Genomic DNA, 15929 nt, shown 5'->3' with positions numbered 1-15929 from the left:
GTTCAGGAGTGGGGGCAGGGAGAGAGGGCAGGACTTGGCTTTTCCTCTTCAGTTAATGTTTTATATTTAAGTGAAAACATGTCTTGACATGTTAGCCTATTAAGATATACAGTGCATTGAATGCACCACATCACAGTGCAATGGATAGTTACAAAGCAAAAGTAAAAAGGACAGCAATATGCAAACAGATTCTAATGCTGGTTTTTCTTCTTTCTGCAGTTCAGAGTTTAAGATCAAACTCCTGTTTAGTTAGGTCCACTAATGTCTGTTACACTCCTGCCTGTGTACATACTCTTGCACCTAGATACAATACTGTTTGGTGCTCTGTAAAATACATAGATTGAATGCATTATAAACCCCTGTAATGGGGTGTCAGACTGGCTGACACAATTATTTTCCATATTCCCGTTGAGCTAAAATGTTTTAGTAGAATTTTACACTCAGTGTAGGTGTGCAGAAAAGAAAAATCCAAAATGTGAACTTTGACCTTTCATAAATAAAGTTAATCTGAGGTCACCACTTGTATTTATTGGATTTTAGCCAAGAAAATTGGCAAGGGTGAGCAAGTGTATGACGTACTCACAGGCTTGTTCACTAGAATAGTAGGCTGCTGTAAACATATGTAATGATTATGAATAATAATACTGGGCACTTATTTCACACTTTGGAAAATTGTAAAACTTTATTCCTATTATGAAGACATTGAAGTTATTTAGGTTTTACATCTTATCTATAGCTATAAACAAATTCCCTGAGACATAGCCATGTTATTTAAGCACCTTTGAATAACAAATATTTTGCAGTTGATAACGCTTTGTTTTCTATTTGTGGATTTATTTTATTTTATTGCAGCTGTTTGGTCTCTTTCTAACTTTGAAAAAAAAAAAAACTTAAGGGAATATTGTCAAGGTTACAGGCCTCTAATATTTGTGTCCACTTGCATATTCTACATGCACCCAAAATGTTACGTTTTAAAATGCCCCAAGCTCTGCAGGTCCTCTCCTGAGACAGCCACCAGCCTACCCAGAATGATTAATTTGTTAGCAGTTTGCACATGTGGTTCTTGCCTAAGACAGATCTTATGCCCCTTCCAGTTGAGTTGCAGATCAGTGTGTGGCATGGAGACAGCACTTGCTGTGCTGCTGGACAGTCAGCTAAGGGTTATGGACAGAGGTAAAACACCTATGCTATTATTACTACATCTGTTGGGAGCCTACAGTGCTGTTAATCATAAAGTAGCATGGATGGATGAAGTCCCATTCAGGGAACACTGCTGCTTCTTTGACAGAGCCTAGAAGATTTTGATGGACAGTTGTTCCTCATCATTTAGTACTCTCATCTGTAGAACCACACGTGGCTTAATCTTGTCACCTCTCCTTGTTTACTTTTATATGAGGCAACTGAGGGGGTTTGCTAGGTGCCATGATCTGTGGTGCTATTAATACACAGGTGACAGTCCTATCCTGTTGACAGAGAGAATCAGGGACCCAACAGCTGGCTCAGACTCAATTCAGGAAAGATGGAAATGAAGTTAGCAGTGTGTTGCAGTTTGAGGAATAACGCTAGCTGTGACCTCATCTCTCAGTAGAGGAAGTCTGTCCTCCTTTTCTCTCCCTTTGTATTTACCCCTTCTTGTCAACTGTTGAGAATAGGCCAGTTCCTCCTTAATTGAATTGGCTCTTTAGCACTGACCCCCCACTTGGTGAGGCAACTCCCATATTTTCATGAGCTGTGTATTTATACCTGCCTACTGTATTTTTCACTCCATGCATCTGATGAAGTGGGTTTTAGTCCATGAAAGCTTATGCCCAAATAAATTTGTTAGTCTCTAAGGTACTACAAGGACTTCTCATTTTTGCTGATATACACTAACACGGCTACCACTCTGAAACCTGTCCTCAAGTTGTTCAGGTGGCTGGAGATTGCATCTTTACTTCTTGGATGTGGGCCTAACCACAGTGATCTATGCTTTTGTCATATCAAAAAGAGACTACTGTAGTGCATTCTAGGGCTGATTCTGAAGGCTAACCAGAAAGTTTAACTGGTTCAACAGACCCATCTATAAATTGTCAGGACTATATCATTCCAACACTCTGATTTATGCACTGGGGCTTATCCAGCCCCAGGTCTGTTCCAAGCTCCTGGTCCGTAATTTTAAAGCACTAGATGAGCATGAATGACTGCTTCTCATTACATTTCTCACATGGCAGCTGTGCTTTGTAAGAAGTCTAAGGTCTGGTCTACACTACAGAGTTAGGTCAATGCACGACAGCTTACATCGACGTAACTATGAAAGTGTCTACACCTACATTTTCCTCCTGCAGATGTAACTGCCCCGCTATGCTGACTTAATAACTCCACTTCTATGAGTGGTGTAGTGTCAAGGTTGATGTAGTTAGGTTGACACAGTATCAGTATAGATACCATGTTGCTTATGTCGACTATTACTGGCTTTCAGTGCCCCACACTGACTGTACAATCGATGCAAGCATTCCTGATGAGGACACACACTGCTAACACAAGGAACAAAATGCAGACACGCATAAGCGATGTAATTACTGCAGCGGTCGTATGCCGATATAGGTTAGGTCTTCTTAATATTGTAGTGTAGACACGGCCTAAGGTTTAGTCTAAACCAAGGGCTTGTCTACACAAGGTAGCTAGAGCATAGTAAACAAGGGTGTGAATTAGTGCAGAGTAGCTAGTATGCTTTAACTCCCCATATGGATATTCTTACTGTACACTAAACGTTGGGCAGGTTAGTTTAATTCATTTCCAACGTGTAAGCTAATGCCCACAGAGGCACTCTTAGCACTCGGTAAGAGACCACAGGGGGAGTTGGTGCAGAACAGCTAACTACTGCAGGCTCTTTCCTTATGTAGACGAAATCTTAGATTTAAAGATATGATATGAAATCATATTAGCTAGTTCAGTTTAACTAATGCCTTCAAAAACATCTAGTCAAGAAAAGGCAAGTTTACTTTAGTATGTGCTAAGCTGGTCAAGTAAAACGCCTAGATTTCCTCCTAATCCTATAAAGTTTACTCCAGAGCCAATTTTGGATTTTCTCCTTGTGGAAAGATAGCTCTGTTGACCCAATAAACAGAAATGAAACATTTTGACTTGCACCTACAGTAGGTAGGATGACTACAACTACATGGTTGTCATTTTGGTGTCTTGCATGCATTGTTTTATTGACCAACTTTTTGGAAACACGCCTGCAAACATATTAACAAAAACATAAATGCTCTTAAACCTGAATGACGGTGTTGTCACATTTGTGATTACTTGTATCAATTGCTAGTCATATTATACCAAGTAGGGTTAAATGACCATATATTTGCAAGTAAATATAGCTTTTTGTTTTATATTAGGGAGAATATTGACTAGTCCCAGATCGGGAGAGGGAAGATCATTTGTTACATTTCTAGTTTGAAATTTTTCCCTACCCTTAAAAGAAAACAAGATTGTAGTATCTGTATGACTATAAATGGTAAAAACAAATACATGCTACCCTGGTATAGTCTTGCAGCCTATCTTTTAGATGAAGCCCATAGTAGCATCTTTATATACTGCTGCAGAACTCCTGGATAGGCTGAAATCTTTTGGCAGGTAAGAATGCCAGTAAAATAATGGGAGAGAATTTCAACAGATAATATTGATGGAGGAAAAATAAGAAAGGGAGCATGTTAATAGAGGAGGATTGCTTCCTAGCACACCATTTTAAATGAATGAGCTAGGTGTGATAAATAAGTTTGAAGTTGCAAAACATCTTGGACATAGAGATAAGAATGTTATCTTATTTAACATGTTGATGAGGGCCTTTATGAAGGCAGTAATACACAAATATTTGCCTGTAGTATTTAGTCAGCTACTATTAGCTTGTTAGCTTACTGATAAACAGCTCTGGAATTTGGCTGACCTATTCCTAAAATGGAATTTACACAATTGTATGAATAGAATGAAGAGTGCAAGGGAAAGTAACTAGCAATTTTTTAGTGAGCCTGGATTTCACTTTTTTTAAAAAGTGTGATAGGTCAGTTAGGTATGAGGGGGGGTTAGGATGTAGTCTCTTGTTTTCATAAATTGTTGCTGCTACTGAGCTGCGAGCTCATATACATGCGACCCCCGAGCATGCTCAAATAAATTTGTTAGTCTCTAAGGCACCACAAGTACTCCTTTTCTTTTTGTGTATCAAAGATGTGTATTCACATCTTTACAGCCTTTGGCACTTGTGTTTTGGCAGAGATGTAGACAAGAGAACTGGTATAGTTACACAAGGTATGTAGCATAATTCACTGATTGCCTGATGGTTACCTCTAGTGATCGAAAACATAAAATGATATCTGAGATAAGAAAACATGAGTTGTCTTTGTCTTCTGACTTTTTCTCCATGCAGAATTTTTTGACATGGATGCAAATTTGGCATTGTTCTAAATTTCTGTCTTCAGGATAGATGTCTGGCAGCAGAGAGCACTAGATATAGTACCAGACAGACTGGATTAGAAGCAAGGTTTCAGTTATGAATTTAGCTATAGAGTGGACACATGAAGACTTGCAAGGAAATTGAAAATTTAACTCTTCTAGGAAAAGTATGAATTGCAGTGGGTGCCTCGTCATATTTTTAAAAAACCTTCAACATTCTTTGTACTCAGCTGAGCTTACCAAGAATTTGTATTTACAAAGCAGGAGTAGTGGCCAGTGTATAGTAAAGGTCAGATGTATAGTTAACTGATTGGTCTTGTTAAGTATGAATGTTTGTTATTGTCCCATTGCATGACGTGTACAATACAACACAGTTAAGTTACAAACATAGACTACAGTTTTTGAAACTTGACTCCCCTCTTCTAGGAAGGATGTTGGAAGCTGAAATATTTAGGTCACACTTCTAATAATAGAGATGTAAATATAGATATCTAAATATTAATATCACATTAGAAAAGTAGGAAGGGATGTAATGGTAGAAGGAGGGAAGGGGAGCTAAGTGGAGGGATGAGAGGTGTAAAATGTCTTCAGGTTCTGTTAGTGGATATATGTAGTCGAAACATGAATAATATTCATATTATCCTTCAGTCTAGAAGTCTTCATCCCTGTATAGAATATTAGTATCTCAATCAAGGCAAAATCTTGCAAGATTTGCTCTAGAAAATCTTTTTTAACATTTTATATTCTTATAGTATTTTGCTACATTGTAAATGAAGGGCCAAATTTACTGCTGGCATAAAGGGACCAGCTCAGTTAAAGTCATTAGAGTGGTATTTGTTTATGTTAATGCTAAATTTATCCAAGAGAGCATGAGAGTTAGAGGAGAGTTTTGTTCTAATGACCTAAGCTAAGTATACTACAAAATGGAATCCCAGACACAACTGTGTGAGATTTATAGATTTCAAGAAAGGAAATTTTTGGGAAATTAAGAGATGTTGTGAACACAGTGCAGAAGGAAACTGTATTGGAAGAGATGAGCCAGATTTGCCACTGACTCTACTGGAGTTGTGCTCGTTTGAGCTGCGCCCACTTCCACAAGTGTGGAAGAAAGCTGGGAATCCTGAAACACGTCATAACTAACACACAATGGACCACAGTTCCTCTGTGAGAAAAAACTTGAGAAACCAGAAGCTCCTAATATGGCGTTATGAGAGGCTGTTCAAATATATGATGGAAAAAGAAAATTTAAATTGGAGAATTCTGAGGGAGTGGGATTATACAGGGCTGGAGCAAAGGAAAAAGCCCAGGAAAATCAGAATGAGTTAGTGTGATAGTGTGAGCCAAAGAACTCTAAGGATAAAAGGAATTTTTATAAAATGGAAGAACAGCTTTCTTTTTAAATAAAGAAAAGGGGAATGGACTACTGGGAATTAAGGCAGACACTTAGTACATCTGTTTGATGAAAATCAGGTAAAGGATTACATTGGAAACATTGAATATGTACAAATTGGCGGTTTATGTGCTCTCCAGGGTCTTAAATGAACATAATGAACCATTGACAGTTACTTTTAAATAGTTATGAAGAACCTGGGAAGCACCAGAGGATTGGAAGGAAACCAGAAAATGTGGTACTGATCTCCTTTAAAATAGAAAACTGTAATCCTGGTTACTGTCATCCAACACACCCGACTTCAAACCCTGGTAAGATAATTGAACAAATATTCAAGCCACTTGAAACCAGGATTCATCATCTCTTTCCATCACTCCTTTTCTCTCATATCTGGTGGAAATTATTGAACAGATCTCTCCTCTTCCCTGTCTGCTCCCTTCATGGCTGTTTTACTGTGGCAGTCTGTTCCCAAGGCTCTCTGCTTCAGAAACATCCATGTTAGTGAGGTTCCTATTTTCTGATTCCTTGATTATAAACAGTGAGACCCAAAGAGGGAGAGGCTTGTGAAGCTGAGGAAAAAGAGCAAGTCTTGGTGTCCTGCCCACATTAAGGTGCCTTGTGCTGCCTGCCAGTGTGGGACAAAGGGAACCTAGCTGAAGAGAAGGAGGGAAAAATGAATGGCAGACTGTAACTGGACTGACCATCGTAGTTCTGAATGACACCTGGTGGTGGTGCTTTTCATGACAGCACACATCAGATTTACTCCTGGAAGAGTGTTCCAGTGAGTTCCAGAACAGTTCATGAGCATTGAACAGGGAAGGAAGGATGGCTTTGTCATTGAGAGGCTGGACTGGGAACCAGGAGATCTAGGTTTAATTCTTGGCTTCGCCACAGACTTCCAGTGTGATCTTGGGCATGTTGCCAAACTTCCCTATTCCTCAGTTGCCTGTCTGCTCTGAGACTAAGGCTATGTCTACATTAAAACTTTTGTTGGTCAGGGGTGTGAAAAAACACACCCCTGACTGACATAAGTTTCACCAACAGCAGCACCAGTGTGGGCACCGCTGTGTTGGTGGGAGACGCTTTTCTGCTGACATAGCTACCGTCGCTTGTTGGGGTGGTCTAATGATGCCAACAGGAGAGAGCTCTGCTGTCGGCAAAGAGTGGCTATATACAGCAGTGCAGCTGCGGCGGTAAAGCTGTGCCACTGTAAGGTCTGTAGTGTAGACGTAGCCTAAGTCTATTCCTGTAGTGAAGTGCTCAGGTTCTGCGGTAATGAAGGTTTAAATTAAAAAAAAATCTGTGTGTAAATAATTTTAAATAAGAGCAAAACAATAGAAGATATTAATTCACCTTCCTTATCTTTCCAATATTTTGGGACCCACACAGCTACATCAATACTGTACACAACAATGGAATAAAATCAATAGACTAAGGGAATGTGATAGATGTAGTTTAATTTATCTGTACTTCAGTAAAGGATTAATAGTGTTCTCTGAGATCTGACTTGAACATTTAATTCAGAATGGATGGGATATGTGTCTTGTCATTCTGTTTGAAGTATGACTGAATGATCCCAAAGAGTAACGATAAATTATAATATATCAAGTTGAGGGGAAATGTCCTTTTTGATTACACCAGGGATTGTTATGGCCAGTTTTATTTAACATCATTATTAATGATCCAAAGAGGGGTAAACAATAGATTTGTTAAATTTACAAATAATACAAATTGGGATGTGTTGCAATTAGAGAGGATGCAACGCGGTACTAGGGATAATTTGTAAAGAGGTTAGGTAAATATAGACTGGAGAACAAATTCAATTCATCCTTTTAAAATTGTAGGTTATTACAGCTGAGGAAAAATAAGGTACCAGTGGGTGGTAGGTGGACTCCCCATGGAAGTGATAGAGAAATCCTCATGGCATGAGTAATTTAAAAACTGGACTGGATTAGCATAGTTTATAACCAACCCAGTGGAGACAGACTGCAATCCAAAATCATTAACAAATATCCTAACATTTGGACAGGAGGATCATTCTAATCCAATTCAAATAATTATTGCCCAATCAAGAGCGGTCTCAGACTGCCAGTAGAAACCCTCATTGTTTGCTGTTTGCCTTCTGTTCAACAATGAGCCATATGGTTGTTTTTCTTTTCTTTCCTTTTGTTACTGTCTTGATATTATTTTCTTTAATTCATGCAAAGTTGGTTTTATGGTGGTTCTATTTTTTATTTTTATTTTAATTTTTGACCACAAAAATCCTTGACTGGATTGAGCGCTCAAGAATATGCTGTTTGGAAACAGTCCTGGGTCTCCGTGAGAGAAAAGATGTTTTTAAACTTTGGTTTCCAGATTCTCTGGTTCTGTAGCGACACCTTGTATTCCTTTAGAATAGAAACACAACTGCTGGTGCTAGAAATCCCTTTCTTAAATGTATGTTATAGTAAAGGTGAGTGGTTTATTGGGCAAAATCAGCAACCCAGTGAAAGGGACAGTCATACTATTTGTGCTATGGGATAGTTGTGCAGTGTGGAATGGATATTTAAGAAACAGACACTGTGCCCAAGGGCCACCCAAAGAAGATATACATTTGTGTTGTGGTGGCAGTACTGAAGATTGATAGAAACTCTCGTTGGCTGTTGAGATGACTTGCTAGGTGCTGTAAAGTGTTCGGTCAAAAATTACACAAAGAAATGCTGTGAACTATTTATGGGCCTGATTCTGCAATATGCAGAATATCTCTCACAAATTTATGAATATCCTCAACTCCTACTGAAGTTAATAGGAGTTAATAAGGCTCAGCAGCTTGCTGGAGAGGCTCAACACTTTGCAGGGCTGAGCCCTTTGTGACCATAATCCATGACTGGTTTGACAAACCATTTATGAGAAAGAAGGCTTGGGCACTCAACAAGGTATTGGCTCAAGCTGAATTTACATGTTTGGTTGGAAATTATTAGTTATAGCACAGTGCTATTTAATTATGTTAGATTTCAAGCAAATCTTCTCCTTTTCCCTCTATGCACGAGAATTTTAGGGTTATAGTGCTGAATTTGCACCCTTAAAATTTATGCAATAATTTGCTGACAGAAATCTCAGTAGTTAAATGATTACTGGTATCATTGCAGGCAAAAGTCAGCCAGTTGGATTTGTAGCTAGACATAATGACTTGCAGTGAATAGCCAGTGCAAATGTAAGCGAAAAACAAACATGCAAGCACGTAGTTTGGAGGCGCAAATTACATTTGTAAACCAGGAGGCTATGCCACGTGTGTTTTTCTAAAATGTATGTTGTGGAAATTATTTTGGAGAAGTTCTATGGCCTGTGTTGTACAATAAATTGGATTAAATTATCACAGTGGTCCCTTCTGGTTTTGGAATCTATGAATCCTAGATGAAAACCTACTTGATAAAGTGGAAGGCAAGATCCATGTAAGGTTTTGAATAACAGTAAATGGTGCAGGGGTTGTCACTTAATTGTAAGATGTTGCATGTAGATAAGAAAACCAAATGAATTCAGTTTCAAGTTGTTGTGCTGATTCCATGGGTCTACAGAGTACCTATCCTGATGAAGGCAGATAAGATGGTTCTCCTCTTCTGCTAGGGAAAGTTCAGTATTCTGATGCAGGTTTTGTTATGCTGCATTTTGTTTCCTGAGGGTAAAAAAAAGCTAGGCTATTAAAATGGAGCTGCAAAGAAAAAGTAAATTGGCCTTTATGTCCTTTTATGCTTGGTTTGTGCAGCCTAAAGAAGGCCTCAGAAGATTCTCCTCCCCACCCCCCTGCTTTTTGTTGTTGTTGTTCTAATATTAGAAATTCAGATGTTGTTTCGCTTGAAGGACTGTGTCTCTGTCTACATTGGGAAAATGTTCATAAAATGGCCCACTTTTGCTAACTCTGGTTTAGTAGACCCACTGGTGTTAACAACATTGGAAGCCCTAGTGTAGATGAACTCTCACCAGCTGTCCCCAGTGTTTAAGCACTGTGTTGATTAGACCCGGCTCTGATAAGGGTTACATGACATGTTAAAACAAAACAGACAACTGAGAGACAGTCTACTCTAGGGCTCCCAATATTGCTGAATTAGTTTTAGCCACAGTGGGGAAAATGTCCCCGTTGTAGGCAAGGTCTTGGTTATGCTTTCAGAAGAGCTATTTATATACTGTGACTCACCTAAGGACTGCTTTCTGAGTTGATGTTCTTCCATCTTCTCTAAAAATGTGGTGGGACAAATATGACACTGGTGTAACTTCACTAGTTTTGGGGTGGTAATGCCAGAGATGAGTTTCATGCAGTGGATTTAAAATAACTGAAGTAAAAGTACCAAATACCTTTAAACATTGTTCTACCGTGGAATGATGGAAACAGAAAGTGGAAAAGAAATTGTATTCATCACACTGAAAGACTCCTCTTTTAAAAAGTATTTAAATCTCCTGAGTTAAAAATGCGTCTATATCTCTTGAACTCAATGAAAGAAGGCAAGCAAGAGCCCGTCTGGAGAGACTGGCCCTCTGCCATAGTTTCCACTTCAGTGGAGGGGAGGGGACTTGGATCATGTGAGACTCTCCTGGTCCTTCTCTTCTCCTCTTTTTCTGTTCTTACCTGAGTTCTGTGCTGAATCAGTGCAGAGGCACATGTCACATTGTAAACTGCTTATTTACATACGACATAGGCAACACTGGATACTGCAGGTTATGCAACACCATCCTTGGAAGTTGAGGCTTCCTTAGGTACAAAAGTAGGTTGATTGACAAGTAGGATACAAACAAAATGAGACATTATATTGAGCCACAAGTAAGAGGCATTAACATTTTGTCTGTTTTGATGGGAGCACACAGAGTTTGGAATTGTTCATACCTGCACTGATGGAGGACATTCTCTGATGGAGGTTAACAGTTCCGTTACACAGGGCTGGAGTGTGCTTGCCTTCCCCTCATTTGGAGTGGGATGATATTGATGGATGGGATAGTTATGCTGATTGGTGAGGTAGACTGTAAAGAAATAAGAAGTGATGGAATGGATAAGACAGCGTCTGTCTGGGCAAAAATCACACTGGAGAAGAAAGCTACTAGCACCTGCCCTGGGATAGTGTTTGGGGTGTGCTATAGACCACTGGGATCTGATTTGGATATGGATAGAGACCTCTTTAATGTTTTTAATGAAGTAAATACTAATGGGAATTGTGTGATCATGGGACACTTTAACTTCCCAGATATAGACTGGAGGACAAGTGCTAGTAATAATAACAGGGCTCAGATTTTCCTGTATGCAATAGCTGATGGATTCCTTCGCCAAGTAGTTGCTGAACCAAGAAGAGGGGATGCAATTTTAGGTTTGGTTTTGGTGAGTAGTGAGGATGTCATAGAAGAGGTGGTTGTAGGGGACAACCTTGGATTGACTGATCATGAGCTAATTCAGTTCAAACTAAATGGAAGGATAAACAAAAATGGATCTGTGACTAGGGCTTTTGATTTCAAAAGGGCTAACTTAAAAAAGTTAAGGAAATTAGTCAGTTAGGGAAGTGGATTGGACTGAAGAACTTGTGGATCTGAAGGTGGAGGAGGCTTGGAATTACGTCAAGTCAAAATTGATTAAGGATTTATAAATATATCAGAGGGATAAATACCACAGAGGGAGAAGAATTATTTAAGCTTAGTACCAGTGTGGACACAAGAACAAATGGATATAAACTGGCCATCAGGAAGTTTAGGCTTGAAATTAGACCAAGGTTTCTAACCATCAGAGAGGTGAAGTTCTGGAACAGCCTTCCAAGGGAAGCAGTGGGGGCAAAAAACATATCTGGCTTCAAGACTAAGCTTGATAAGTTTATGGAAGGGATGATATGATGGGAAAGCCTAATTTTGGCAATTAATTGATCTTCAACTACTAGCAGTAGATATGCCCAATGGCCTGTGATGGGATATTAGATGCGGTGGGATCTGAGTTACTACAGAGAATTCTTTCCTGGATGTCTGGCTGGTGAGTCTTGCCCACATGCTCAGGGTTTAGCTGATAGCCATATTTGGGGTCGGGAAGAAATTTTCCTCCAGGGCAAATTGGCAGAGGCCCCCCTGGGGGTTTTTCGCCTTCCTCTGCAGCGTAGGGCACGGGTCACTTGTTGGAGGATTCTCTGCACCTCGAAGTCTTTAAACCATGATTTGACGACTTCTGTAACAAACCCTTAACCTATGTCTGAGCTACTGGAGTGGGTGGGTGAGATTCTGTGGTCTGCGTTGTGCAGGAGGTCCGACTAGAGGATCATAATGGTCCCTTCTGACCTTAAAGTCTATGATTCTATATGAGTTGTGGTCTGGAAAATGTTTGTCTAATCCATGTTTATGTATAATTTTTGGTAAATAAAGCATGTGCCTTGTATTTTTTTATTCCAACAGTTACTGTAAAAACAAATCCAAGGGAAAGGGGTGACAATATGCGAGTGTTAATTCCTTTTTTTAGAGCCCTAGCTGGAAGCTAGCATTGACAGTAATTATGTGGTTAGTTTTTCCACTGGAGTGGCCACAAAAAGGATCAGCTAATAAATTGTTGCCTTTTGATGCTATAGATACTATGTGGCTTTCTGGATCCTCAGCTGTCAACTGACTAGTGTTTAACTCAGCTAGTTCAAAACTAAACAATGCATCGAGTGCATCTCTTACCACACTTTTTAATATTACGGATATATTAGCAAGCCACAAAATATTTCTTTGTATTATTTTTTATTCTTATAAGATCCTTCTTATTTTGCATACTTTTTGAGGTGTGTGTGACTATTTAGTAGGGGCTTGATCCTGCAAGGAGCTCAGGGCCCTCAACTCCCACTGAAATCCATGGGAATTGAGGGTTCAGAGCACTTTTCAGGTTTGGGCCAGCGGAATCTATGAAATGGGGATATAGAGCTCCGTGCTCATGCTAGAAAAGAGGTAAGTCTCACTGTATTGTTCTACAGACTAGAAACATTTCAAAGCTTTAATAATACAAAGTGCTAACCAGTGCTCCTGCAAAACAATACCACCTTGATGTTAAGTCATTTTCTGTTCTAACGATCGGCAGTAATACAGCATTCCTTCTGGGTTAATCCTTTGGTTTTAGCCAACCAGAAACACAGAACCACCAGCTCTTTGGAAACCTGCAGCAGTGGAAATTCACCCAGGCATGATGGATGGGGAAGTCATTTTCAGCTCAGCTCTTATTACTTTAATTCATTGTTCTTACATCTCAGAACTAAGCCCATTAAATAAAAAGTTAAACCATCATGAGCAAATGATATTAAAACCCATAGTCAGTCTCATTTTTATTTAAAATGTGTGGCAGAGTGAACCATTCAAAGAGGTCTTCTGCAGTCTGAGAGGTAATATTCATCTTTATTCTTGATAATGGAGGAGTTTGGTAATAAATAAATAGGTCATTGAAGGAAGGGAGAAAAGAGTTTAAAATTATATTGTAGACTTCAGTTGAAAATACTTACTTAACATGTGTGTTTCTGTACCACAGCTTGTAGTGGACAAACATCTGGTCAGTTTCATTTTGTTGCTGTTTGGAAAGCCATGAGCAGTAGCAGAGGCACAGTTCTGTGCACAGTAAACTAGCATTGCATTAGTATGTGCTGAATTTGTGTTTAGAAGGTTATGTTTGCAACCCAAACAGCTAATAATTTTTAAATGGAAGTTTAGATTCTGAACAAGTCGATGGTACTTTCCCAATATTCTTCTTACTCCTCATAAGTAAGTAGGTTAGTGGATTTTTCTGCCCTGCTTCTTCTTGTAACAGAGCTCCAACAATCGTAATAGCAGCCAACTTAGATGAATGTACATGAAACATGCCATTTCTGTCCCTTCTGATTCACTTCAAATGTTTGTTTTTGCCGGTAACTGATTTGGGCTGTGGTTGTGCTACATCCCCTTTTTCACAGCTGTAGGTTGACAAAGGGGAAAGATTTAATAAAATTTCCAATCATTCCATCACATGCATACATCTTTTACAATTCAAGTACTGACTGTGGCTCAGTATGTTAGATGCACATCCTGGTGCTCTTTGAAGTACTTAAACTGTTTGTATTTACTTTTATTTCCACACTATGTTTGCTCCATGTTTTTCAAAGCTTTGATTTCTTACTGTGGCTGAAAAACAGTAAAAGTAGCCAAAAAACAAGGAAACCTGGTCTAAATATTATGCTAACAACCAGATTCTGAGGGCCTCACTGGGTCCTTAGTGACCTACATTTTTAGTGTTTTCATTGAGGGTGCATGTGCTCAGCAATTCTTGGCCCTGTATGTCCTTTTGAGCTAAATGTGCTGCAGCTTTAACTACTCTTTACTGAAGCTTCTTTGATTTTAGGTTACGAGATCATGTGGCTGTGTTTCAGCAAATGGAGTTTGTTCACCAAAAGCTTTTGATCTTCTAGAGGAAGACAGTCATGCAAAATTATTCTAGATTTCATGACCTAATTGGTCAATTGGATTGCAGTTAGCAGTCCAGGGGTGTTGTATCAAAGTGTGTGTGTTTGTATAACGCATGTGTGATGCGCACATGCATGTGTAATAGAAGTTGAGTAGTTTCAGAATCTTGGGGATTCTGATACCTAAACGGATCTTGTGGTACACAAGATAATTACAAAACATGTAGTCAAACCCATCCCAATCTCACTGTAGATACTGGAATTGCACTGAAGTCTTTCAAGTGACCTCACAAAGACCAACAGTTATATGTAGGATGTCGTGATCACTGGGGGAAGAGTCTGCTTAATTCAAGCAACAAAATTAAAATCCCTGAAATTGTCAGTACTTTATCCTGAGTCGTCCGACTCCCGTTAACCTTAGTTTTAACAATATTTTAAACTAACAATCTAAAGTAAAACTATTAAGGGTGATGTAACATTGGAAAGAGATCTTTTCCATGGCTACATATTAACCCTTCTAAACCAGCGTTTCTCAATAACTGATCCATGGACGGTGCTGGTCCCTGAGATCTCCCTGACACAGTTTAGGAAGGCAGCAAGCCAGTCCCTGGTATCAAAAAGGTTGAGGAAACACTGTTCTAAACCATGCTGCTGTGGTGAGTCTTGCTTTCCCCATATTTACATGCCTAGAGTGTTCTTTTCTTTCAACAGATATTGTTAGTTATATACGTTACGGGGCAGTTTTATAAGGGAAGCTCTTCAGAGTAATAGTGTGCACCTTGTTCTAGAGGCAAAGGCAAAATTTAGGCTTTTACTCTAATGGTTAAGGTATTGTCAGAGTTCTGTTGGTGCAGAGCAACTCCAAAGAGGGGGCAGTGGGTGACTAAATGATTCTGTACTTTTCCCTCTGGTTTTTATCCCCAGATTCCTCTTACTTCCTCTACCTCATTCCATGGTCAGCATCTTTACTTCTTGGATAGTGGGTAAGTGGCTTCCTGTTCAGTCACTGCCAGTGCCACTTCATAGGTCAACTGTCAAAAAATTATTGGAGAAAAACCATTTTTTCCCCTTCCCCTTCAGATCAGAGTAATCAGTTCCATGATCTTTTGTCTCCATTGGCCCAGGGCAAAAGAAGTTGAGAGTCCTACGTGTGGACCCCGTTGTGCCACCACCAGGCTAGACCATCAAACTAGTAGCAGCAGTTAAAAATTAATAAAATTGATAATAAAAACTAATATTATTCCAATAAATCTTTGCTTTTTTTCTTTCTCCCACAGGACTATTTTTACCCGAAATACTTGGGTGAGTTACAGTTATTACTTTTAATTTTTTGGCAGTGCTGGTATGTGTGCCTAACATTGGAACATGGGACAGCCAGTCTGTCCCAAAGAATGTAATAGAGATCCTCTATTCCATCCTGAAATAGAACCAATTGCTCCTCATATGATTTTAAAGTGGGTGTATGTTGTTTATATGTATAGAGTGACATACACAAACACTTTACCTTATTTAAAGTGTATGTTTAATGTTGCATTTATTTCTGTAACTTACATCAAGAGTAAACAGTTTGCGGTCTTCTACAGTGCATACACTTTTTAATAGTTTAGTTTTGAAAGTATTTTTTAAATAAGAGGATTAGCTTGCAGACCTATTGCTTTTTACATTGTATGTATCATTGTCATGCCACCACATTGCTTTACATTTGCATTGAACATTTAGTA

The 15929-nt window shown here is 39.1% G+C and overlaps 1 protein-coding gene across 4 annotated transcripts in view; it reads left to right on the top strand.

The window, feature by feature from the left end:
• Positions 1–15929, top strand: part of GAS6 (growth arrest specific 6) — an 82532-nt gene that overhangs the window by 2073 nt on the left and 64530 nt on the right. For all 4 annotated transcript variants that reach the window (XR_007357458.2, XM_048856084.2, XM_048856097.2 and 1 more), the window contains exon 3: positions 15486–15510. Coding sequence is in view for 3 of the 4 variants with exons in the window: in XM_048856084.2 (XP_048712041.2) it covers positions 15486–15510 (25 nt within the window). In the remaining variant the exon portion in view is untranslated. The remainder of the gene's footprint in view (positions 1–15485; positions 15511–15929) is intronic.

The sequence above is a fragment of the Caretta caretta genome, chromosome 1 (genome assembly GCF_965140235.1).
Source record: "Caretta caretta isolate rCarCar2 chromosome 1, rCarCar1.hap1, whole genome shotgun sequence".
NCBI classification, from domain to species: Eukaryota; Metazoa; Chordata; order Testudines; family Cheloniidae; genus Caretta; species Caretta caretta.
This window is presented reverse-complemented; position numbering and strand designations above follow the sequence as displayed.